The sequence below is a fragment of the Stomoxys calcitrans genome, chromosome 3 (assembly GCF_963082655.1).
Source record: "Stomoxys calcitrans chromosome 3, idStoCalc2.1, whole genome shotgun sequence".
Lineage (NCBI taxonomy): Eukaryota > Metazoa > Arthropoda > Insecta > Diptera > Muscidae > Stomoxys > Stomoxys calcitrans.
Genome location: NC_081554.1, coordinates 87,199,869 through 87,225,784, shown reverse-complemented (window position 1 = coordinate 87,225,784; position 25,916 = coordinate 87,199,869). Strand labels below are relative to the sequence as shown.

General features: G+C 45.4%; 1 protein-coding gene across 1 annotated transcript in view; it reads left to right on the top strand.

Moving 5' to 3' along the window:
- The window catches only part of LOC106085046 (uncharacterized), a 319,563-nt gene that overhangs the window by 261,148 nt on the left and 32,499 nt on the right, over positions 1-25,916 (top strand). Inside the window, 26 exon segments of the mRNA XM_059364246.1 lie at positions 1,142-1,459; positions 1,729-2,052; positions 2,223-2,546; positions 2,618-3,247; positions 3,319-3,654; positions 3,727-4,035; positions 4,469-4,795; positions 4,966-6,561; positions 6,623-9,817; positions 16,774-17,100; positions 17,168-17,485; positions 17,553-17,897; positions 17,964-18,260; positions 18,330-18,638; positions 18,714-19,361; positions 19,456-19,773; positions 19,841-20,179; positions 20,243-20,554; positions 20,618-21,574; positions 21,645-22,307; positions 22,377-22,685; positions 22,759-23,712; positions 23,780-24,091; positions 24,160-24,504; positions 24,567-24,866; positions 24,930-25,886. Of these exon segments, the coding sequence (XP_059220229.1) occupies positions 1,142-1,459; positions 1,729-2,052; positions 2,223-2,546; positions 2,618-3,247; positions 3,319-3,654; positions 3,727-4,035; positions 4,469-4,795; positions 4,966-6,561; positions 6,623-9,817; positions 16,774-17,100; positions 17,168-17,485; positions 17,553-17,897; positions 17,964-18,260; positions 18,330-18,638; positions 18,714-19,361; positions 19,456-19,773; positions 19,841-20,179; positions 20,243-20,554; positions 20,618-21,574; positions 21,645-22,307; positions 22,377-22,685; positions 22,759-23,712; positions 23,780-24,091; positions 24,160-24,504; positions 24,567-24,866; positions 24,930-25,886 (15,369 nt within the window).

The following is a 25,916-nucleotide window of genomic DNA, read 5'->3' as shown; positions in this document are numbered from 1 at the left end:
TTAAACTCCCTACATAGCATATTTGGATCTTCTCCCCTCGGAAGTATTCAAATGTCGTCTACTTAGAATCCAGATCTCTCATCGGCGAGGGTCCTTAGTAGGGCTGCGGAGTCGTCCGGAGTCGAGCTTTAAAAGTGAGAGAAGTATCCCCTGAATCTTAGTGGAATGTTCAAACTTAATAGTAGTTAGTAGCAAAGATCCGCGTGGCTCATACATTATCATGTCCGCTCTGCACATGGCCTCGAATCCTGGTTATAACATCCGGAAAAAATTTACATTTATGTTGGCATTATCGAATGAAACAATATGCGAATGTTTTATCACCGGAAGTTCACCGTAGCACAGAGATTAGCATGTCCGCCTGTGACGCTGGACGTCTGGGTTGGAATCCTAGGGATGAAGACCGGAAAAAATTTTCAGCGGTGGTTTTCCTCCGCATGTTCCTCAATGGAATATTCATGGGCAAATTTGCATTTTTGCTGTTATAAGACCTACGAGTGCCATCAATGCGAATTTTGTCCTGGGTTCATATCCCGACGACAAAAAATTAAAAAGAAGAAGAACATTTCCGAGCGGAACTTCTATATAAGAGAAGTTGTTCTTCGGCACCCACACAAACACAGCTAAAAAAGGCCCTCAAAAGCTTAATCTGAGGATCGGTTTATAAGGCATCTGTATTAGGTGGAGGATGAAACGACACCGTCAAACTTCGTGTCTGCCTGCAACTTTCGTTCTTAGCATGCCAAGATTTAATTAGAAATAGAAATACTCTCAGCTCAAACAAAATTCATCAACTATACAATCAACTCCTGGAAAACTCTACATTACACGCTTTAGTGTTGAATAAAACATCTGCTCCCTACTCCCACGATACGGTATAAGCCACAAAGACAAAAGCAATCTTCGTACAATGGTTTAAACACAACAAATTCTTCCTCCTAACTTACCTCCCTCCCCCAACACCCAAACGCAAACAAATTGGTTATTAACCTTAAACCCCTTCGCTGGTGTTTTAAAAGAAAAGTAAAAAAAAAAAACAGAAACAGAAACACCTAAAATAAAAACTAACCTCTGTTGTCTAACATTCCCTTTGCAATGATCCTAATTTTTTGTATTGCAAACTTCCAACTTCCAAATTTAGATGAGGTTGTCACCAAACCCAACAATCCTTGTGTACCGACGCCCTGTGGCCTCTACAGCAATTGTAGGGTGCAAAATGGTCACGCTGTTTGCTCGTGTATTCCCAACTACATAGGCGCACCGCCCAACTGTCGTCCCGAGTGTATGAGCAGCTCGGATTGCTCACAAGATAAATCGTGCATTAATGAGAGATGCAAAGATCCTTGCCCGGGAACATGTGGCGTCAATGCTCAGTGCCGTGTGGTCAATCATAATCCCATATGTTCATGCATGTCTGGTTTTACCGGTGATCCATTCTCACGCTGTATATATGAAGAAAGTAAGATCATGATGATGGTGATATCATTTTCATGCAAACCTCATACATCAATGCGTCATCAACTCTCCACTCATACATTCATTCATCCATACATCCATCCATACATCCATCCATCAAACTTGTTATTGTCAAGCATATACCAAACCGAACAATACCTATTTTCTTTCTTTTCTTTCTCTTTTGTGAACATCATACATATATATGTACTTTATTGCATGCTTTTACTGCGTTGCTCTACAACAACAACAAAATATCGTAAACCTATTCAGAACGTCCCATTATAAGAGACCCGGTGAATCCTTGCGTACCCACACCTTGTGGTCCCAATTCACAGTGTCGTGTCTCTCCGAACAACGAACAAGCTGTTTGCTCCTGCTTGCCCAACTACATTGGGCGAGCTCCGAATTGCCGACCCGAGTGTACCTCGAACTCGGAGTGTCGCGGCAATATGGCTTGCATCAATCAACGTTGCCAGGATCCATGTCAGGGATCGTGCGGCTCTTTTACCACATGTGTTGTAAATAATCATAGACCTATTTGTCGTTGCTTACAAGGTTATGCGGGCGATCCATTTTCCGAATGTAGTCCTCAAAGTAAGATATTTCTTGTATGCCCTAGACGCGCTGCCTTTATTTACATTGTATTTAGTTTAGCTTGTCGCCAAATAGTTAGCAATTAAGTATGTTATGTAGGCGAAGGCTTGAGAAAGTGGGCCAGATTGCTTAATTAAAACCAAATATGCATTTCCTTCCTTCAACTCTAGTAATTGTGCCTCCCGAGAAGGCCGAGCCTTGCAATCCCAGCCCCTGCGGTGCCAATGCCATTTGTAAAGAACGCAATGGCGTGGGATCTTGTACCTGTCTGCCGGAATACAATGGTGATCCCTACACCGAATGCCGCCCCGAATGTGTTCTTAACACGGACTGTGCTAAGAATCGTGCCTGTGTTAGGAATAAGTGTCGCGATCCTTGCCCAGGCGTGTGTGGAGTTGATGCCGAATGTCATGTCATCAATCATTCGCCCAGCTGCAGCTGTCCCTCAGGTTACACCGGCAATCCATCGGAATATTGTCGCAGGGAAATCAAACGTAATGATCCATCAGATTGTAATTCACCGTGGTTTTTGGATTTGACTAAATTGTGCTTTTGCATCTTCTAGAATTAGATAATGTCCAGCCTTGTCGCCCCTCTCCATGTGGTCCTTATAGCCAATGTCGCGAAGTAAATGGCCATGCGGTCTGCTCGTGCTTGACAAATTACATGGGCACGCCGCCGGCTTGTCGCCCTGAGTGTTCTGTTAGCTCAGAGTGCGCTCAGGATCGTGCCTGTTTGAATTTGCACTGTGTAGATCCTTGTCCAGGCACTTGTGGCAATGAGGCCATATGTAAGGTCACAAATCACAATCCGATTTGTTCATGCCCGCCTGGCTACACTGGCGATGCTTTCATTAGATGTCTCAGAATTGAGGAGCGTAAGGTCGAGAATGAACACCCTCAAAATCCATGCATACCCAGCCCTTGCGGGCCCAACTCCCAATGTCGTGTTGTGGGCGAAACTCCAGTGTGCTCTTGCTCGCCGAACTTCATAGGTCGGGCACCGAATTGCCGTCCCGAGTGTAGCATAAATTCAGAATGTCCTGCCAATTTGGCATGTCTCAATGAAAAATGTAGCGATCCTTGTCCCGGTACCTGCGGTTTCAATGCCTTCTGTAATGTGGTCAATCATTCGCCAGTGTGCTCTTGCGATGAGGGCTACTCTGGCGATCCGTTTGCCGGTTGCAATCCTACACGTAAGCGAAATGCCTGCTTTTTGTTTGTCTCCGGTCGGATCTTGTAATAACTTTGGGTTTTCTTAATCTAGCGGTTCCCGAAGAACGTCTGACTCCCTGCAATCCCACACCTTGTGGACCAAATGCCGAATGCAAAGAACGTAGCGGCGCTGGTTCTTGCACCTGTGTTGAGGGTTACTTTGGTGACCCCTACAGTGGTTGTCGACCAGAGTGTGTCGTCAATTCCGATTGTGCTCGCGACAAGTCATGTGTCAATCAAAAATGTACAGATCCTTGTCCAGGCGTTTGTGGCATAAATGCCGAATGTCGTGTGGGCAATCATGTGCCCACTTGTCACTGTTTGCCCGGCTACAGTGGAAATCCTTTGAGTTCTTGTCGTCTTATACCAGAGCCCGAGCCCATACCAAGTAGGTTACGTTGCGCTTCCTTTTCTTTAGAACTTGGGCTTTACTAATATTTTGTGAAATCTTGCGCTTTAGTTGAACGCGATGCCAATCCCTGTCAACCATCGCCCTGCGGTCCCTATAGTCAGTGCCGTGAAGTTAATGGTCATGCCGTTTGCTCTTGCCAAACCAGTTTCATAGGTTCACCGCCCAACTGCCGGCCCGAGTGTATTGTTAGCTCTGATTGTGCCCAAAATATGGCCTGTCAAAATCAAAAATGTATTGATCCTTGCCCCAACACCTGTGGTACGGAAGCACGTTGTCAAGTCATTAACCATTATGCGGCCTGTTCCTGTCCTCCAGGATATACGGGAGATCCTTTCAATAGATGTACTAGAATTAAATGTAAGCACCCATGTATCAAACTATCCATTCCAGTCAACAGAGGGCGAGATAAACGAACGAGGGCTAGAGAGCGTCCAAACTCATTTATCTGCTCGGGATTTGGAATGGCCCCAAGAAGGTTGAGTGAGCCATTCCAAGTTCGCATGTTGCTGTGGTTTTTACTTTTTACTATCCTTAGTGCATGATGTATATATTAATTATTCCCTCTTTGTTTTTGTTTTTGTTTTTTATGTATCCTTCCTACTTGTTTTGAATTGAATGTTATGTGTTGTGTATGCGTGTTATGCTCCTCTACAACTATCCAACTCTACTCTACACTACTACTACACTATCATCATCTGAATATATGTAAAACTGTATCCTATGTAAAATGTACCAACTCTACTGCTCTACCACTACCACCTACCTACCAAACTCTACCAACCACACACAGTGGATGTTCGTCCTGTTGAAAAGACGGGCAACCCGTGTGTACCCTCTCCATGTGGTCCCAATTCGAAATGTGTCGATGTTGGTGACTCACCTGCATGCTCCTGTTTGCCCGACTATCTGGGACGGCCTCCTAACTGTCGTCCCGAATGCATGAGTAGCTCCGACTGTCCCGCCAATTTGGCCTGCATGAATCAGAAATGTTCAAATCCATGTGCCGGTGCATGTGGCACACACACACAATGTACAGTCATTAAACACAGTCCTGCATGTCAGTGCGAACCCGGCTACACTGGAGATCCTTTCTCTGGCTGTAGCGCTGTGCAAATAAGTATATACACCAGTCTTCTCTTGTTCTCTCTCTAACTCTCGCTGTGGGAAGGAGAAACAAAGCATGGCGATTTTTAAATCGAAAACTTTGTTCCTCCTACCCACAAACCATTCATCTTGTTTCTTTGGAACGTTTTTGTTTCTAACTTGCCTTTGCCTCGATTTTTTCAGTTGTTCCCACCGAACGGCCTCGCGATCCTTGCAATCCTTCGCCTTGTGGCGCCAATTCTGTGTGTCGTGAACGTAATGGTGTAGGCTCCTGCTCCTGTCTGCCAGAATACTTTGGAGATCCTTACAGCGGTTGTCGACCCGAATGTGTGCAAAACTCTGACTGTGATCGCTCAAAGGCTTGCTTTAACAACAAATGCCAAGACCCATGCCCTGGAGTGTGCGGTATCAATGCCGAGTGCCGCGTTCTCAATCATGCTCCAAACTGTCAATGCTTCGAAGGCTATACCGGCGATGCCCACAGGGCATGTTCAGTGGTTGAAGTTACAACTGTGGCTCCACTTAATCCTTGCCAACCCTCACCCTGCGGACCGTACAGTCAATGTCGAGAATCTAATGGCCATGCTGTGTGCTCTTGCTTGGATAATTATATTGGTGCCCCGCCATCATGCCGCCCCGAATGTGTTGTCAGCTCCGAGTGTCCTCAGAATCGTGCCTGTGTTCAACAGAAATGTGGTGATCCTTGTGCCGGTTCTTGTGGTTCCCAGGCCAGATGTCAAGTGGTGAATCACAACCCCATTTGCACTTGTCCCGCTGGTATGACGGGAGATCCATTCATTGAGTGCGTTATTGAAGAGCCCATTAAAAGAGATCCGGAAAATCCATGTGTGCCCTCACCCTGTGGACCCAACTCGTTATGTCGCGAGATCGGAGGACAGGCGGCGTGCTCTTGTCAAACAAACTACATTGGAAGACCTCCAAACTGCAGACCAGAATGCACGAATCACGATGAATGCCAAAGCCATCTCAGCTGTCAGAATGAGAAATGCATCGACCCCTGTCCAGGATCCTGTGGCTCGAATGCCATTTGCAAAGTTGTGCAGCATAACGCAGTGTGCTCTTGCACGGATGGCTATGAAGGTGATCCAATAACGGGCTGCCAACTAGTACCTCCCGTATTGCCTAAACAGCCCTCTACCTCACCTTGTGAGCCCTCACCTTGTGGTCCCCATGCCGAATGCCGCGAACGTAATGGTGCCGGAGCCTGCTACTGTCACGAAGGCTTCGAAGGAAATCCCTATGATGCTCAAATTGGTTGCCGCCGTGAATGTGAATCGAACGATGAATGTTCGCCGATGCAAGCATGTGTTCGCTTCAAGTGTGTGGATCCTTGCTCAAACATATGTGGAGAATTCGCCTTATGCACTGTAGAGAATCATGTGCCCACCTGCACCTGTCCCACTGGCTACTCGGGAGATCCATTCTTCCAATGCAAGCCCATACCAGTCACTCCACGGCCCATTATCAATCCTTGCGTCCCCTCGCCTTGTGGACCCAACAGCATATGTCGTAACATCAATGACCAGGCTGTCTGTTCGTGCCAATCAGGATTCATTAATCAGCCACCGAATTGCCGACCAGAATGTGTGGTTAGCTCGGAATGTGCCGCCGAACGTGCCTGTGTCAATAATAAGTGCGTGGATCCTTGCCAACATACGTGTGGTCATTTGGCCATTTGTCAAGTGAAGAACCACAGTCCTATATGCACCTGCCCGAGAGGTATGACCGGAGATCCATTTGTCAAGTGTTCCAGAATACGTAAGTAAAAAAAAATACAACGTTTACAGAACGATGCTTATTTTTAAAAACTCTATTTCAGCCATTGTGATTGAAAACGAACCCACAGAAAAACCGCCGTCCTGTGTGCCCTCACCCTGTGGCCCCAATTCCAAATGTCAAATTGTTGGTGGCAGTCCCGCCTGTTCCTGTCTGCAGGACTTTATTGGTGCCCCACCAAATTGCCGACCAGAATGTGTTCTTAACTCCGAATGTGGACCCAGCGAGGCTTGCATCAACCAAAAGTGTCGCGATCCTTGCCCAGGATCTTGCGGTTTCGAAGCCAAATGTCATGTTTTGAACCATGTACCCATTTGCAATTGCCTAGAAGGTTATACTGGAGATCCATTTGTACGCTGTAGTCCGGTCCCCGTCACAGAGACACCCAAGATACCCAATGATCCTTGCGATCCAAATCCTTGTGGTCCCAATGCCGATTGCTATAACGGTGAGTGTAGATGTCAAGACAACTATCAAGGCAATCCCTACGATGGTTGTCGTCCCGAATGTACTTTGTCAGCTGACTGTCCTCGCGACAAGGCTTGCATGCGCAACAAATGTGTCGATCCTTGCCCAGGAACCTGCGGCATTAATGCGGTCTGCGAAGTTTTGAATCATATACCGGTATGCTCATGCGTTAAGGGATACGAAGGAGATCCATTTACCAATTGCCGCTTGAAGCAAGAAGAGCCCGAGAGACCTGCCGAACCTTGCTCGCCCTCACCTTGTGGTCCAAACAGTCAATGTCGTGATGTGAATGACCACGCTGTGTGCTCTTGTCTGGATGGTTTCATTGGTGCTCCACCACAATGCCGACCCGAATGTGTGGTCTCCAGTGAATGTTCCGCCCTGCAGGCTTGTGTGAATAAGAAATGCGTTGATCCTTGCGCCGGTGCCTGCGGTATTGATGCCAGATGTGAAGTTATCAACCATAGCCCAATATGTGGTTGTCCGCCGGGCAAGACTGGAGATCCCTTCAAGAGATGCTTGGATCTTCCACCACCACCACCCGAAACCAAGGGCCCCATTATTCCACGAGATCCATGTGATCCTTCGCCCTGTGGACCCAATTCGATTTGCAAGAGTGGTCCCAGTGGCCCTTCGTGTCAATGTCAGCCAGAATTCTTTGGTTCTCCACCCAACTGTCGACCGGAATGTATCATCAACCCCGACTGTCCATCTACCCAGGCCTGTATTAACAACAAATGCCGCGATCCTTGTCCGGGATCTTGCGGCACAAATGCGGAATGTCGTGTTATAAGCCACACTGTATCCTGCTCATGCCCTGCTGGCTTTGCCGGAAATGCTTTTGTACAGTGCATACAGCAACGAGAGGAACCAATTAAACCGTGCGAACCTTCTCCTTGCGGTCCCAATGCGGAGTGCATTGAACGCAATGGTGCTGCCTCCTGCAAATGTATCGATGATTATCAGGGCAACCCCTATGAGGGATGTAGACCTGAATGTGTTCTCAGCTCAGACTGTCCAACGGACGAGGCTTGTATACGCAACAAATGCAAAGATCCATGCCCTGGTATTTGTGGGTCGAATGCCCAATGCTATGCCGTTAACCATGTACCCAATTGTGTATGCAACGAAGGCTTTACCGGTGATCCCTTCTCCAATTGCCGTCTCGAACCAAGACTACCACCTCCGGCTCCCGGCAATCCTTGCCAGCCATCACCTTGTGGACCAAACAGTAAGTGCCGCGAGTCAAATGGCTTGGCTGTGTGCTCGTGTTTGGATACATTTATCGGATCCCCACCCAACTGCAAGCCTGAATGCACCGTTAATGCCGAATGTCCTCAGAACAAGGCATGCCATAAATTCAAATGTGCCAATCCTTGTGCTGGCACCTGCGGCATCGATGCTAAATGCGAGGTTATCAATCATAATCCAATCTGTAGCTGCGCTTTGGATATGACAGGCGATCCATTCACTAGATGTTATCCGGCCCCAGCTCAACCCAAGGATGAGCAAACCAAATCCAAAAATCCATGCTTGCCATCGCCTTGTGGCCTTTACTCTGAATGTCGCGTCAGTGGAGATCAACCTTCCTGCTCATGCTTGCCCAATTATGTAGGAGCACCACCGAACTGTCGTCCCGAATGTGTGGTTAACACCGATTGTCCCTCCGATTTGGCCTGCATTGCCGAGAAGTGCCGCAATCCTTGCGATGGCACGTGTGGCATTAATTCGGAATGTCGCATACAAAACCATTTGGCCATATGCACCTGTCGCCAAGGATTCACTGGTGATCCATTCTCACAATGTATCGAAATTATCGAAGAAAAGACGCAAACGCCCATCGAAACCGACCCCTGCGCTCTACAGCCGTGTGGAGCCAATGCCGAATGCCAACCTGGCGGCATATGTGTTTGCTTGCGAGACTACCAGGGAGATCCCTACAACGGATGCCGACCCGAATGTACTCTCAGCACTGATTGCTCGCCCAACAAGGCTTGTCTGAATAAGAAATGTGTTGATCCTTGTCCCGGAACATGCGGCCAAAATGCCCAATGCGATGTCACCAATCACATACCAGTTTGCATATGTCCCAAGGGCTATACCGGAGATCCGTTTATCAACTGCCGTCAAGTAGTGCGCAACGAACAACCTGTTGATTTTTGCCAGCCAAATCCATGCGGACCCAACAGCGTTTGCCAAGTATCAGCCCAAGGACCCAAGTGTGCCTGTCAAATGGGTATGCTGGGTTCACCGCCAGCCTGCAAACCCGAATGTATTGTCAGCTCTGAGTGCTCCCTGCAAACGGCTTGCATCAATCGTAAATGCGTTGATCCTTGCCCAGGAGCTTGTGGACAATTCGCCAGGTGCCAAGTTATCAATCATAATCCCATCTGTACTTGCAACAATGGCTACACTGGTGATCCATTCACCAGATGCTACCAAGAGCCAAAGGTGGTAACGCCAGTGGCACCTGTCAATCCTTGTGTACCATCGCCGTGTGGTCCCAACTCGGAATGCAAGGTCATGGGCGATAGTCCGGCCTGTTCATGCGCTGAAACATTCTTGGGTACACCACCCAACTGCAGACCAGAATGCACCATCAATCCCGAATGTCCTTCGACCAAGGCCTGTATACGACAGAAATGTGAAGACCCCTGTGTGGGTTCTTGCGGTTTCAATGCCCGTTGCACCGTGGCCAACCATATGCCAATATGCAGTTGCGAAGTCGGCTATGCCGGAGATCCATTTACCAGCTGTCAACCGATACCAGGTAGGACTATTTTTTTAAATTTGCCCCAAACGCTAGAGATAAGGCATAACCAGAATAGAATTATACAATTGGTGGTGGATGTAATCAAATGAGATGTTGACAAGAATGAAAGGAAACTTAGGAAACAGTTTTACAAGTAAAATTAAAACTAATGCTTAAACAAAAGTTAAGCTACACACATTCTAGGAGATGAAGAAAATAATGAACAAATCAAATGGTTATGCCTAAAAAAGTAAACAAAACTGTGCAATGACATGAGCTATTACAGGGAAATATTTTGTTATTCTCACGATTTGGTTCTTTAAAATTATTTTAGTTAACAAAAAAAAAATCTATATACGTTTACTTTGCTTATATACAAAACTACTCGATAAGAATTTACTTTAACTTTTGACCAAAGGATGCCGAATCTGTAGCAAAGTGTACTCTTTCTATACCCTACACCACTACTGTGGTACAGGGTATTATGACTTAGTGCATTTGTATGTAACACCCAAAAGGAAGAGAGATAGACCCATTGATAAGTATACCGATCGACTAAGAATCACTTTCTGATTCGATTTAGCTTTAGATCCGTCTGTCTGTCTGTCAGTCTGTCTGTCCGTCTGTCTGTCAGTCTGTTCATGTTAGGTTAGGTGAGGTTTAAGTGGCAGTCTACCATCAGACTCACTTAGACGCTTTCGTCCATTGTGATACCACAGGAACAGAAGAAGGAAGATGACTTCTAGTTCCTACCGTTGAACCATCCAGATCGCTTTAAAAAGCCCAATAACTTACGAATGTTTACATGCGCTAAATCTGACAGGTTCTGAAAGAAGTGAGAACCTAAAGTAGAACTTCTTCCAACTGCTAGTACGGGATACACACGCAGAAAGTGTTCTATAATCTCTTCTTCCTCGATGTCCCTACAGCTTCTGCAAAAGTCGTTGCTGGCAACTTTCAGTCTGTCAGCATGTTTTCGATTAGACAATGACCTGTCCTGACGGACACAATGACTGAGATGTCTGTTCTTGCTAATAACAGCAAACCAGTAGACCTCTTCAAGTCTAGATGAGGTCACATAGTTTTGGAATACTCACAGCCCACTCTTTGTGACGATCTATCATTTGTTGTCCTTCGGGCATGGTCCTGAAAACTTAGCTTACATGTCGCTAGAGGCATACCCACAGATTCCAGTGACCCTGGAGTGTGTAAGGTAGTTCCTAGTCTCGCAAGTTCGTCTGCTTTAGAATTCCCTGGGATATCTCTGAGGCCCGGTACCCAGAACAGGTGAATTTTGCACTGTTCAGCCATCTCGTTGAGAGATCTGCGACAGTCGAGGGCGGTTTTGTATTCAGAAATACGTTCTCCAGGGATTTAATGGCTGTCTGAGAAGATATTTATGCAAATCGTCGTCATGATATTATATCTTAGCCATTCCAGCACTTCCTTAATTGCAAGGATCTCTGCTTGATACACACTGCAGTGGTCGGGTAACCTCTTCGATATGAGCAGTTCTAGATCTTGAGAGTACACACTAAAGCCCACCTGGTCGTTTAGTTTGGAGAAGTCTATGTAACTTCTGTTACCAGGGATATCGTAGTTCCAATCGGTTCTATCAGGAATAATAGTACAGTAATTTTAATTAAAAAAACGGCTCAGGTAGGGTGTAATTCACACTGCCTGGAATATCGGATATTGTATCAAGCATAACACAGTGTCCGTAGTTGTCACATGACCACTGAGAAAGCTCCCTTAACCTCACGGCAGTGATCGCTGCAATTTAAGTAGCCACAGTATCCAAAGGCATAAGATGTAGCATTAAATTCAGTGCATCAGATGGTGTCGTCCTCAGTGCGGCTGTGATGCACAAACAAGCCATCCTTTGGATCCGGTTAAGTATTGAGTAGTAGGTGGATTTTTGAAGCGCCGTCCACCAGACCACAACACCAAATAGCATAATAGGTCTGACAACTGCAGTTTATACCCAATGCATGACACTCGGTCTAAATCCCCAACTTTTGCCACTGGCTCTCTTGCGGGTGTATAGGGCAAGAGTGGCCTTGTGGCCTGTCCATGTTAATTTGTGTACAAACTACAGTTCGCAATTTTCTACCGATCGCCTTCAAATTTGGTATGGGCATGTTTTTCGGCCTAGAGACGACGCCTATTGAAATTGGAAAAAATCGGTTCAGATTTGAATATAGCTTCCATATATATGTTTGTCCGATTTGCAGTAATAATGCAATAAAATGGTCATTTGTTAACCGATTCTCTCGAAACCTAAGGGCGTATGGGACGAATGCGCCTACAACCCTGTGGAACAGCGAATCGGTCGATAGGACGGCGAAAATCCTATAAGGGATCTAGATCGTGAGAAAACGAGGCTATTACTGAAAGGAAGTAAGAAGGTGGTCAGTATAGCTATTGGTGTCATAACGGGACACATAGGATTACCAGCTCACTTTTGTAAAATCGGTGTGGCAAGTGATAGCATGTGTAGGGCATGCGTGAGACGTTGGATCATTTCCTTTGTCATTGCCCGGCTTTCGCGTCTAACAGATACCAGCACTTAAGAGGAGACACAATACCATACATGAACCAACATAGGGGAGTGGTATTGAAAACAATTAAGGATTTTGTAAGTAGCACGGAATTCATAACTTAAATTTTCTTTTTAAAGATTACTTTATAGTGTTTAGAGCACACAACAAGCCGATTACTGGCTTAGGTGTATGTCCATAGTGGCATGGGGCGGATTAATATCTGCACCCTCTTTTCAACTAAACCTATCCTTCCCATAACTCGTGCATGAGTCAAATTTTTGTGTCGTGAGCGTGCGTTTACTTGAGTCGACATAAAAAAGTCGGGCGTGAATAACACATTTTTATACCCACCACCGTAGAATAGGAGGTATGTTCATTTAGTCATTCAGTTTGCAACACATCGAAATATCAATTACCGACTCCACAAGGTATATATATTTCGGACCATCGTAAAATTCTAGGACGATTTAACGATGTTCGTGTGTCTGTCCGTCTATCCGTCTGTCCCTCCGTCTGTTGTAATCACTCTACAGGCTTCAAAAACTTGAGAAATTGAGCTGAAATTAGGCACAGATACGACATCTAAATATAGTCCGATATGGTTCAAATCGGACTATATTTAGATATAGCTGCCATATAGACCGATCTCCCGATTAAGGGTCTGAAGCCCATAAAGGCTTTATTTTCTAACCGATTTCACTGAAATTTGAAACAAATGATTAATTTAAGCCTCCCCACTTCTGACCTAAATATGGTTCAGATCGGACTATATTTAGATATAGCTGTCATATAGACCGATCTTCCGATTAAGGGTCTAATGCCGAAATTTTAAACAGTGAGTAGTTTTAGGCCTCCCCATATCTGACCTAAATATGGTTTAGATCGGACAATAGTTAGATATAGCTGCCATATAGACCAATCTCCCGATAAAGGGTCTGAAGCCCATTTAAGCTTTATTTTTTAACTGATTTCACTGAAATTTGAAGCAGTGAGTAGTTTTAGGCCTCTTAATGTAGGACCTAAATTTGTTCAAATCGGACTCTATTTAGATATAGCTGCCATATAGACCGATCTGCCGATAAAGGGTCTGAAGTCCATAAAAGAAATTTGAAGCAGTGAGAGCAGATCAGACTATATTTAGATATAGCTGTCATATAGACCGATCTGCCGATATAGGGTCTGAAGCCCATAAAAGCTTTATTTATTGCCTGATTTCACTGAAATTTAAAACAGTGAGTATTTTTAGGCCTACCAACACCTGGTCCAAATATGGTTAAGATCGGACTCTATTTAGATATAGCTGCCATATAGACCGATCTCCCGATAAAAGGTTTGTAGCCCAAGGAAGCCCTATTTCGCTGAAATTTGAAACAGTGGGTAGTTTTAGGTCTTCCGTCATCCGCCAAAATATGCCGGTTAAGGGTCTGAAGCTCATAAAAGCTTTATTTATTCCCCGATTTTGTTGAAATTTTAAATACAAAATTCAACAGTCACTTCATATTTATAAGACCACTCAATGTCCGTTCCGAATTTATGTGCATAAGTATCCAATTTTCATCGGATTGTGAGGAAAGGGGGGTTTACATATATACCCGAGGTGGTGGGTATCCAAAGTTCGGACCGGCCGAACTAAATGCCTTTTTACTTCTTCTCGCTCACGCGCACTTCTCAATACCCGCCATGTCCCGAGACATCAAATGTAGCATTTAATTCGGTACATGAGATAGTGTCGTCTTCTATGCGTCTGTGATTCACAAACAAGCCATCCTTTGGATTCGGCTGAATATTGAACAGTAGGTGGACTTTTGAAGCACCGTCCTCCATACCATAACACCATATATCATTATAGTTGTGACAACTGCTGTATACAGCAAGTGCATGACACACGTTTTAAATTCCCAAATTTTGCCCAATTTTTCCTCTCGGCCTGTGGCATGATGAGATGGCAGAGTATACAGAACACTTTGCGCTTTTACACATGACTTTTGGGCAATTATAAACCACTGCTAACATCCCGAAAAGCTTACTTTACATCTTCATCGCTGAGCGATGAAAGAAAATAGATATTTTAGTGAAGGGAGGTGATGTTTACTATATACACCAGGGTAGCTTTCAAAATGTTTTTGCCATCATCTTCGATAATATTGGAGAACCAAATCTTGTGTTTTTTTTTCTTTAATAAAATACAACCCCAGTGCACCAACATCAATGCTCATTGAACACAGTTTTGTTTTGTAATTTTTTTCAACCACCAAACACAGCGCACAAATTAGAACTAAGCTTAAGCACTATTTAAGAAACGAAAAAAAAAAATTTCTCTTGGTCATTCATTCATTCATTCACAAAACTTGAGAATTTTCTTGAGACATTCTCTTGGAACACTTGCAAATTGAATCACAGTGTGCAATCATTTTTCCGCAATCGATGTTTAAAGCACTCTAAATGTTTCAGTGTTGCCACCTGCAATTATTAAATGTTTTATGTTCACTTTGCGCCAAAAATCGACAACAACAAATCAAAGAAACAAATGACGCGTTCCATAAATCGAAAGTGCAAGATAAATTACAGTTCTAATTTGTTAAAATGCTGCTGGACCTTAGAAGAAACGCCCCCCTATATAAGATCAAAATAAAAATTGTAGCTTTATCCCTGACAAACACAACTGCATTGCAAACAAAGATGTTTCCTTAAGACAATCACACAATTTGTGATGATGTTTTTTGTAGGTAAAATTTAATTTGGAAAACAGGAAACGATAGTGGCTAAATGCAGATTTCAATAAGAACTTTAATTCTGTACGAGTTGTCTGAATTTCAAAGTCTATTGAATGTTGTTTGTTAGTTATTGTTGTTGTTGTTGACAACAATAATTAGCTAATCTCATTGATTAGCTGGATAAAGTTAAAATTTTTATACATATTTCTATATCTATATGCTTTATTAGAGTTTATATGAATTTTACTATATAACGCCTGTACTGATACCTATATATTTATAAAACTTAAAACTATACTCTATAACGCAAAATTTTTACGCCAATCTACTTTGCCTTTGCCCTAATCGTATGCCTTTTTACTGCAAACTCTACATTGTGTGAGAGAAAATAAACAACCACCACTGAACACTACAAATTATTGCCTCAAATTAAGATCTTAACTTAACCCTGGGCCCCAGTGAATATTATGCTTTTTTACTAGTCTCGTTAATCCATTTGAGCTGCGTCACAATTCCTCCCAAAAAAAAAAAAAACAATTCTTTGCCACACGTAGTTTTTTGGGTCCGCCATATACCATTAAAACACAAAACGCAAATGACCTCGTTGGTATTACAGTATTTTTACTAGGTAGCAAACCATTAACCCATGGTTGTGAAGAACAACAAAAACAAAAAACGAAAGCTTTGTTTTGGAAAACCTACAAAATTGACCCCCCACGCCCAAAAAAAAAAACAAAAGTCCCTACTTAACCCTTTTAGTCTGCCTGAACTGCGTTAAAAAGTCTATTTTGGCCCCCCCACTACAAATCAAAAATAAGCAAATAACACCCAAAACTTAATCCCTGCTGTTTTACATTTGGTTGTTAAAAGACACAGTTTACTGGTCTTAGCGAAATTATGATTTTGTTATAACTTGCCGCTGCTTAAATCAACGTTGGTTTTTTTCTGAAAAATTTCTGCTTGCACAAAAACTACAATTTAATCATTAGTAGCCTAGTTTAATTTATTAAAAAAAAAACACTGTAACCCTTAAATATTGTAAGCGCTATTAATATACTAGAAAAATCAAAACAAAATAATAATAAAATTTTTCTTAAAACTAAAAAAAATCAAATCAAATGGTTTTATTTCGAAATTACGCGCCTCACTCAACAAACAATTATTTACTGAACACTGCTCGTATGAGCACATATGCTAAACACACCTCATAACATGGGCTAAACACAGCTCTTTTGAAAATCAACGCTAAACACACCCACATAACATGATTTAAACTCACCACCACCACCACCACCACCAAGAACACTGCCACTGCCACCCAGCAAACAATATCAAATCCCATGTGGAAATTTTGCACAATTTTTATAACTTGTTGCGAGTTTATTGTGACTTGAAACCACTTGCAAACGCCTTTCAAGTGTGTAGTGCAAAGGCCACATAATCAAGTAGTGAATAACCCTGTGCCACATTACCAAAAATAATCACAATCTAATGCCAATGCCAGATAATTAAGGCTTTACAGCAATAGTACTTACCAAATACTAGAAGCCAGAGTATGTAATACTAATCACTTCAACTGCACTCACCACTTTTCTGGGGTGTGGGTAGTTGGAAAATGTGGATGGCATCCTTGATTAAATCTCGTTTTCTCTTCTCTCTCTCTCTCTCCCTCTCTTTTTTGCGCCCCATTGCGCGTTAAACTTCGACTTGCCCCTAGAACGAGTTGTCAACGAACAAATAACACCCTGCGAACCAAATCCATGCGGTTCAAATGCTGTGTGCCGTGAACAAAACGGCGTTGGTTCCTGCCAATGCATACCCGAGTACTTTGGAGATCCCTATCAAGCTTGTCGCCCAGAATGTCTGCGAAACTCCGATTGTCCCACCACTAGGGCTTGTACACAAAATAAATGCAGCGATCCCTGCCCAGGAACCTGCGGCTCGAATGCCTTGTGTTCCGTTACCAATCACATACCAACGTGTTCCTGTCTGCCCGGTTATATAGGAGATCCATACAGTTCTTGTCATAGGGAACCTGAGAAACGTAAGATTGGTGTTTTGTTGTTTAGTTGTCACCCCTGCGCGTTATTGATATGTGTCCTTTTCATTAGCCATACGTCAGCGAGAACCTTCAAACCCCTGCATTCCTTCGCCCTGTGGTCCCAATTCACAATGCCGTGAATTGAATGGCCAGGCTGTTTGTAGTTGTTTGGAAAACTATATTGGTTTAGCGCCCTCGTGTCGTCCCGAATGTGTGCTCAGCTCTGAATGCTCCGCCGACAAGGCTTGCATTAATCAACGTTGTGAAGATCCCTGTGTAGGAACATGTGGCCTCAATGCCGAGTGCCGAGTACGCAATCATAGTCCATTGTGTCAATGCCGTAGTAGCTTCACCGGTGATGCCTTCACCAGATGCTTCCCCATGCCACGTAATTATGAGAACAAAGAATAGGCCAAGAGCATTCTAAAATGTTGTCTTCTCTTTCCCCGAAATAGCGCCTCCATTGGTATTTAAAGAAGTCAAACAAAGAGATCCTTGTGTACCCTCTCCTTGTGGTCCCAATTCACAGTGTCGCAATAACAATGGTGTTCCTTCTTGCACTTGTCTAGCCACATATATAGGAACACCTCCTAATTGTAGACCCGAATGTTCCATAAGTGCGGAATGCCCTTCGAATATGGCATGCATACGAGAGAAATGTATCGATCCTTGTCCAGGTTCTTGCGGCTTCTCGGCCATTTGCAATGTAGTTAATCATACACCAGTATGTACTTGTCCTTCGGGCTATACGGGCGATCCTTTCAGCTCCTGTAGTCCTGCTCCTCCCGAGAAAATTGAGAGTAAGTGTTTGTCGTCTCGTCTTATGTTTACAACATTTTGTTCACGCAAACTGCCTTCACCACTAGATGAACCCTCTGACCCCTGTCATCCCTCGCCCTGCGGTCCCAATGCTCAATGCCGCAATGGCATTTGCTCCTGCCTACCCGAATATCAAGGCGATCCCTATCGCGGCTGTAGGCCAGAGTGTGTTTTAAATGCAGATTGTCCTCGCGACAAGGCTTGCTCACGCAGCAAATGTATCGATCCCTGTCCGGGTACTTGCGGCGATAACGCTATTTGTGAAGTTATCAACCACATACCCATGTGTCGTTGCCCCGAGGGTACTATGGGCAGTGCTTTCATAAGATGTTCTCCCCAACAGAGTAAGATTGATGAAGATGCTCTCACTATTCCGCATATGTTTCTACCAAATTATTGTGATCTTTCCCCAGAATTAATCACCGCTACAAATCCTTGTCAACCCTCTCCTTGCGGCCCGAATTCTCAGTGTCGTGTTATAAATCAACAACCTGTCTGCTCTTGCCTGCAAGGTTTTATTGGAGCTCCTCCCACCTGCAGACCCGAATGTACTTCGAATTCAGAATGTGCTCCTACCCAGGCTTGTCTGAATCAGAAATGCCGTGATCCCTGTCCGGGAACTTGTGGTGTCAGAGCTCAATGTTCTGTTGTAAATCATAGTCCATTCTGTACCTGTGCCAATGGTTTCACTGGAAACCCATTCGTTAGTTGTCAGCGCATCTGTAAGTGTCCTGGGAATATTTCGTCAAAGTCGAAGCATAATGCGTTTATCTTTTTTCTACCATATCCATTGCCAGTTGAACCAGAGCGTGACATTGTACCGCAAGATCCCTGCAATCCGTCACCCTGCGGTCCTTATGCCAAATGTAAGGACATAGGAAATGCACCTTCATGTTCTTGCTTGGAAGCCTACGTCGGAAGACCACCAAACTGCCGCCCAGAGTGTATAACTAGCTCAGACTGTCCCAGCAATTTGGCTTGCATCAATCAAAAATGTATCGATCCTTGTCCCGGGCGCTGCGGTCTGAATGCCGAGTGTCGCGTTGTCAGTCATGCTGTACAATGTGTTTGTGTTATTGGCTATACGGGAGATCCTTTCGTACAGTGTAATGCTCCCATTGAAAGAGATGTCACGGAAGTTCTTACGCCTTGCGATCCCTCTCCATGTGGTCCAAATGCTGAATGCAAAGAACGCAATGGAGCTGGTTCCTGTAAATGTCTCCCCGAATATTTTGGAAATCCCTACGAAGGCTGCCGCCCCGAATGTGTAATGAACTCCGACTGCCCTTCGAATAAGGCTTGTTTGCAATTGAAATGTCAAGATCCTTGCCCCGGAACATGCGGACCAAACGCCGAATGCCAAGTGGTTAATCATTTGCCTACTTGCAATTGCATTCCAGGTTACCTAGGTGACCCCTATCGACAGTGTAGCAAGACGCTAGAACGTAAGAATCACTTTATGACCTTCGTGTAGTGCAAATAGGTATTCACTGTCATTGGTTGTGTTTTTTGTCTCTCTTTCTCTCTTTCAATTCAAAGCGATATATAATGAATATGTTAATCCTTGTCAACCCACACCATGCGGCCCCAATTCCCAATGCCGCGAGGTAAATGGTCAGGCTGTTTGCTCTTGTTTGCCCGAATTTATGGGTCAACCACCAGCCTGCAGACCTGAATGCACAATTTCCTCTGAATGTTCCACTGACAAGGCTTGTCTCAATCAAGAATGCGTTAATCCTTGTGCCAGTTCTCCATGTGGCCAGAATGCTGAGTGTAGGGTTCGCAATCATAGTCCGTTGTGTTCTTGTAATCGAGGATTTACAGGCGATGCTTTCACCAGATGTTATCCCATACCACGTAAGCCAGCATTTTTCACAATGTCCTCGTTTGGTTTTCCTAAAAACATGTCGTATATCTCCCATAGCACCTCCTCCGCCACAAGTTGAACGAGAGGAACTACGAGACCCTTGCATTCCTTCACCTTGTGGCCCTAACTCGGAATGCCGCAATAGCAATGGAGTGCCGTCTTGCTCTTGCCTGGCAGCTTTCATCGGTCAGCCACCAAATTGTAGAGCCGAATGTACCATTAACTCCGAATGTCCCTCGCAACAGGCGTGCATCAATCAAAAATGTAGGGATCCCTGTCCGGGAGCTTGTGGTTTTAATGCCATTTGTCAAGTTATTAATCATACGCCATCGTGTGCCTGTCCTGAGGGCTACATTGGAAATCCATTCACCAGTTGTTCCCCCAAACCTCCGACACGTAAGACAGTTTCTTTTTCAAGGTCCCATTTCGGAATTTTACAAAAAGTTTTCACTATCACAGCAACAACGCCTCCACCGCGCCTTGATGATCCCTGCAATCCTTCACCCTGTGGTTCGAATGCCGTATGCAACAATGGCCAATGCTCGTGCATAGCAGAATATTTGGGTGATCCCTATGTGGGTTGCAGACCAGAATGTGTCTTGAACTCCGACTGCCCTCGTGATAGGGCGTGCATACGGAACAAATGTATTGATCCTTGCCCCGGAACTTGTGCCACTAACGCCATATGTGAGGTTCACAATCATGTGCCAATGTGTCATTGTCCCGAAAGTATGACGGGAAATGCTTTCTTCGAATGTCGTGCCATACCAAGTAAAGTGAAATGTTTTTTAGGCTTCTGTAGTTCAATCGATGACCGTAACATCCTTCTTTTAGCCCCCTTGCCAACCAACCCTTGTCAACCCTCACCTTGTGGCCCCAACAGTCAATGTCGTGTTGTTCAAGAGACCGCAGTTTGCTCCTGTCTTCCCAATTTCATAGGCAGTCCGCCACAATGTAGACCTGAATGTACTACGAATTCGGATTGCGCACCCGACCAGGCTTGTCAGAACTCCAAGTGCCGAGATCCATGCCCTGGAACTTGTGGCTTTAATGCCGAATGCAATGTAGTCAACCACACACCATATTGCAGATGTCGCGAACGCATGACAGGCGATCCATTCGTCAGATGCCAGGAAATATTGGAACCCATACGAGATGTCCAAAAGAACGTTAATCCTTGTGTGCCCTCGCCTTGTGGCCCCAATTCGGAGTGCCGTGTGAACGGAGATTCGCCTTCATGCTCTTGTCTACCAGAATTCATTGGTTCACCACCTCAGTGCAGACCGGAATGCATCTCGAACTCCGAATGTCCTTCAACAGAGGCTTGCATTAAGCAAAAATGTCGGGATCCTTGCCCCGGTTTATGTGGACAGAACGCCTTGTGCCGCGTCTTCTCCCATACTCCCTTGTGTTTATGCGACGAAGGTTTTACCGGCGATCCCTTCTCGATCTGCAATGCCATCCAACAAACACCGCCAGAAGTGTTGCGACCCTGTGATCCAAGTCCTTGCGGTGCCAATGCCAAATGTGAGGAACGTTCTGGCGCTGGCTCTTGTCAATGTTTGCCCGAGTACTTTGGCAATCCCTATGAGGGATGTCGCCCTGAATGTGTCTTGAATACGGATTGTGCTTCGAATAGGGCTTGTCGCAATCAAAAATGCGTCGATCCTTGCCCGGGAACCTGCGGCCAGAACGCCCAGTGTAAGGTTATAAACCATTTGCCATCGTGTGATTGTTTCCCTGGTTACACCGGAGATCCTTATAGTTTCTGCTCGATAGTAGTAAATGAGCGTAAGTTAATGTGGTGTTAGGCCCTAAAGGAGGAATAGGCTATTTAATTTTATCGACCATTCGTTTTCAGCTATTCGGGAATACATCAATCCATGCCAACCCTCACCTTGTGGACCTAATTCCCAATGCAGGGAAGTGAATGAGCAGCCTGTGTGTTCTTGTCTAGCCGATTTTATAGGTTCGCCCCCAGCTTGTCGACCGGAATGTACCTCAAGTTCAGAATGTGCCGCCGACCGGGCTTGCATAAATCGTAAATGTGCGGATCCCTGTCCGGGCGTGTGTGGCCAAAATGCGGTGTGCAATGTACACAATCATAGTCCTATATGCTCGTGTAACAACGGCTTTACGGGCGATGCTTTTACACGTTGCTTCCGCATACCACCCAAGCCCGCTGAACCCATTGTCCAAAAGACCCCCAGGGATCCTTGTGTGCCCTCGCCCTGTGGGCCCTATTCACAATGTCGCAATGTGGGTGGTGATACGCCATCTTGCTCCTGCCTCCCCAATTATTTGGGTTCGCCACCTCAGTGTCGCCCCGAATGCACCATCAATTCCGAATGTGGTTCAGAACAGGCCTGTATCAATGAAAAATGCAGAGATCCTTGCCCGGGATCTTGCGGCATAAACACAAACTGTTTTGTACGCAGCCATACACCGATTTGTACTTGTCAACCGGGTTACACAGGTGATCCATTCACCGTATGCAATCCTATACCACCAGCAACACCAACAAGTAAGACTAAAACAATCGGGGAGGGGAACAAAAAAATAGCAAATGTCTATAAACCGTCTCTTTTTCAAGGGGAAGTTGTACCACCAGCCGATGATCCCTGCAATCCCTCACCTTGCGGCGCCAATGCCCAGTGCCAGAATGGTCAATGCTCGTGCATTGCCGAATATCATGGAGATCCCTATGTAGGTTGTCGGCCAGAATGTGTCTTGCACACAGATTGTTCCCGCGACACGGCTTGTGTTAGGCATAAATGCATAGATCCTTGCCCAGGAACTTGTGCTTCCAATGCCATTTGCGAAGTCATTAACCATATTCCCAATTGTCGTTGCCCAGACGGTATGCAGGGAAATGCTTTCAATTTCTGCACACCAACACCGAGTAAGATTTTTAGCGAAACAACAATTTTTCTAGGAAATGCCCCTAAAGAGAGTTATATATATATATTTTTTAGAACAAGATATTGCCTTAAATCCTTGTCAGCCATCACCTTGTGGACCGAACTCACAATGCCGCGAAATCAATCAACAGGCAGTGTGTTCCTGTATTGAAGGATACATGGGTAGCCCACCTCTATGTAGACCTGAATGTACCGCCAATTCGGAGTGCTCTCTGCATCTGGCCTGCTTGAATCAAAAATGTTCCGATCCATGCCCTGGAGTTTGTGGTCGCAATGCCATGTGCCATGTTAACAACCACAGTCCTTATTGCAGATGTCCCGACAGGTACGATGGCAATCCTTTCGTTAGTTGTCAACCAATCATGGAAACACCGTCGCCGACACCCAAGCAACCTTGCCAGCCTTCACCTTGTGGCCCCTATTCTCAGTGTCGCGAAGTTGGTGATACACCTTCTTGCACCTGCCTTAGCGAGTACATAGGTGCACCACCCAACTGCCGTCCCGAATGTGTTACGAGCTCCGAATGCCCCTCGACCCAGGCTTGTATTAATCAAAAATGCAAAGATCCCTGTCCAGGTCTTTGCGGAACCGAGGCCGAATGCCGCGTTATATCGCACACACCAAGTTGTTACTGCCCCCAGGACTACGAAGGCGATCCATTTGTGCAATGTGTGCGGAAACAACCACCGTTACAGCTGGACCATGTGGATCCCTGTAATCCCAGTCCTTGCGGAGCCAATGCTCGCTGCATGCAAAGAAATGGAGCAGGAGCTTGTCAATGTTTCCCCGAATACTTTGGCAATCCTTACGAAGGTTGTCGTCCCGAATGTGTTTTGGACTCGGATTGTGCCAGCAACCTGGCTTGTCAGAATATGAAATGTCGCGATCCCTGCCCTGGTACCTGTGGCCAGAATGCCATCTGTCAAGTTCTTAACCATGTGCCCACTTGTAACTGTATAACCGATTATGTTGGTGATCCGTACCGTTCTTGTTTGCCCGAGTTACAACGTAGGTTTCCTATTTGCCTTTGTTTCAGTAGATTTTCTTATGAGCTCGATTTTCTTTCTCATGATAGCTGTCAAAGAATATGTTAACCCTTGTCAACCGTCACCTTGTGGACCAAACTCACAATGTCGTGAAATTAATGAACAACCAGTGTGCTCTTGTTTGCCCGAATACACTGGCAGTCCTCCAATGTGCAGGCCAGAATGCACCATATCCTCGGAATGTCCCTTCGATAAGGCGTGTGTTAATCAGAAATGTGTTGATCCTTGCCCTGGAACTTGTGGCACCAATGCCAACTGCAAGGTTCACAATCACAGTCCTTTGTGTACTTGTAGAGCAGGCTTCACCGGCGATCCTTTCTTCATTTGTAGACCAATACCACGTAAGCAGAATGTGTATGAGCCTTTTGAGTTTGAGTAGATTTTAACGCAGCTTTATTTTCTCACAAAGCCCAACCTCCGGTACAAGTTGAAAAAACTCCCGTAGATCCTTGCCTGCCTTCACCATGCGGACCCAATTCGCAGTGCCAACGTGAAGGTGATTCGGCCGCCTGCGCTTGTTTGCCAAATTATATAGGGGCTCCTCCCCAGTGTAGGCCGGAATGTTTAATAAATGCAGACTGTCCCAGTAGCGAGGCCTGTATTAATGAGAAGTGTCGAAACCCATGCATTGGAGCTTGTGGTCTAGGTGCCCTTTGCGAGGTAAATAATCATACACCGAATTGCAGATGCCCTGCTGGTTATGTCGGAGATCCATTTGCCTCATGTAATCCTGCCCCTGTACCACCACCCCCACGTAAGCTTAGCAGAAATAGGAATGTGCCGATATTCTCTTAACGTTGGTTGTTTTATCTATAGCCGCCATCGCAGATGATCCTTGCAATCCCTCTCCATGTGGCCCCAATGCTCGTTGCGATAATGGTATTTGCTCTTGCTTGCCAGAATATCAAGGCGATCCCTACACCGGCTGTCGACCAGAATGTGTTCTTAATACGGACTGTTCACGCGAACTAGCTTGCATTGACAACAAGTGTCGAGATCCTTGTCCGGGAACTTGTGCTGTCAACGCTTTGTGCCAGGTTATAAATCACATTCCGATGTGCACATGTCCCGATGGCATGGCTGGCAATGCCTTTATCCAATGTTCACCCATACCACGTAAATATCCTTGGATATCAGACTATGTCTGCCACAATGCTGTTCTAAATGTTTGTATTTTAGCTCGTGTCAAGGGCAACCCTTGCCAGCCTTCTCCCTGTGGTCCCAATTCTCAGTGCCGTGAAGTCAACTCGCAGGCAGTCTGTTCTTGCCTGCCCTCATACCTGGGAACACCGCCGACCTGTCGTCCAGAATGTACGGCCAACCAAGAGTGCCCCGCTAATTTGGCCTGTGTCAACCAGAAATGTGTAGATCCCTGCCCTGGAGCATGTGGTCAAAATGCCCAATGTTCCGTCGTCAACCACAATCCGTACTGTACTTGCAGGCCACGCTACACGGGAAATCCATTTGTGGCCTGCCAACCAATCATTGAACGCGTGCAGGAGGAACCCCAGCCAGTGGATCCCTGCCGACCATCTCCTTGTGGCCCCAATGCCGAATGTCGTGCCGTGGGCAATACCCCCTCTTGCAGCTGTTTGGAAGGATTTGTGGGTTCAGCCCCTTACTGTAGGCCTGAATGCGTTTCAAACTCGGAGTGTTCTCCGCAATTGGCATGTATTAATCAAAAGTGTAAGGATCCTTGCATAGGTTTGTGTGGCTCTTCGGCAATATGTCGTGTGGTGTCGCATACGCCCATGTGTACCTGTGAAGTCGGTTTCACCGGCGATCCCTTCACCCTATGCTCTCCAATACCGGTGCGCGTCGCGGAGGAACCCTTGCAACCCTGCAATCCCTCGCCTTGTGGAGCCAATGCCAAGTGTATGGAACGCAATGGTGCCGGTGCCTGTCAATGTCTGCCCGAGTACTTCGGCAATCCCTATGAGGGTTGCCGTCCAGAGTGTATTTTAAATTCGGATTGCCCAACAAACAAAGCGTGTCACAATCAAAAATGCAAAGATCCTTGTCCGGGAACCTGTGGCAACTTCGCCGAATGCTCCGTCATTAACCATGTGCCGACATGCAACTGTTTGATTGGCTATACAGGAGATCCCTACAGTTATTGTTTTAAACCTCAAGAACGTAAGCGATTGAAACTAGTTTGTACTCTTT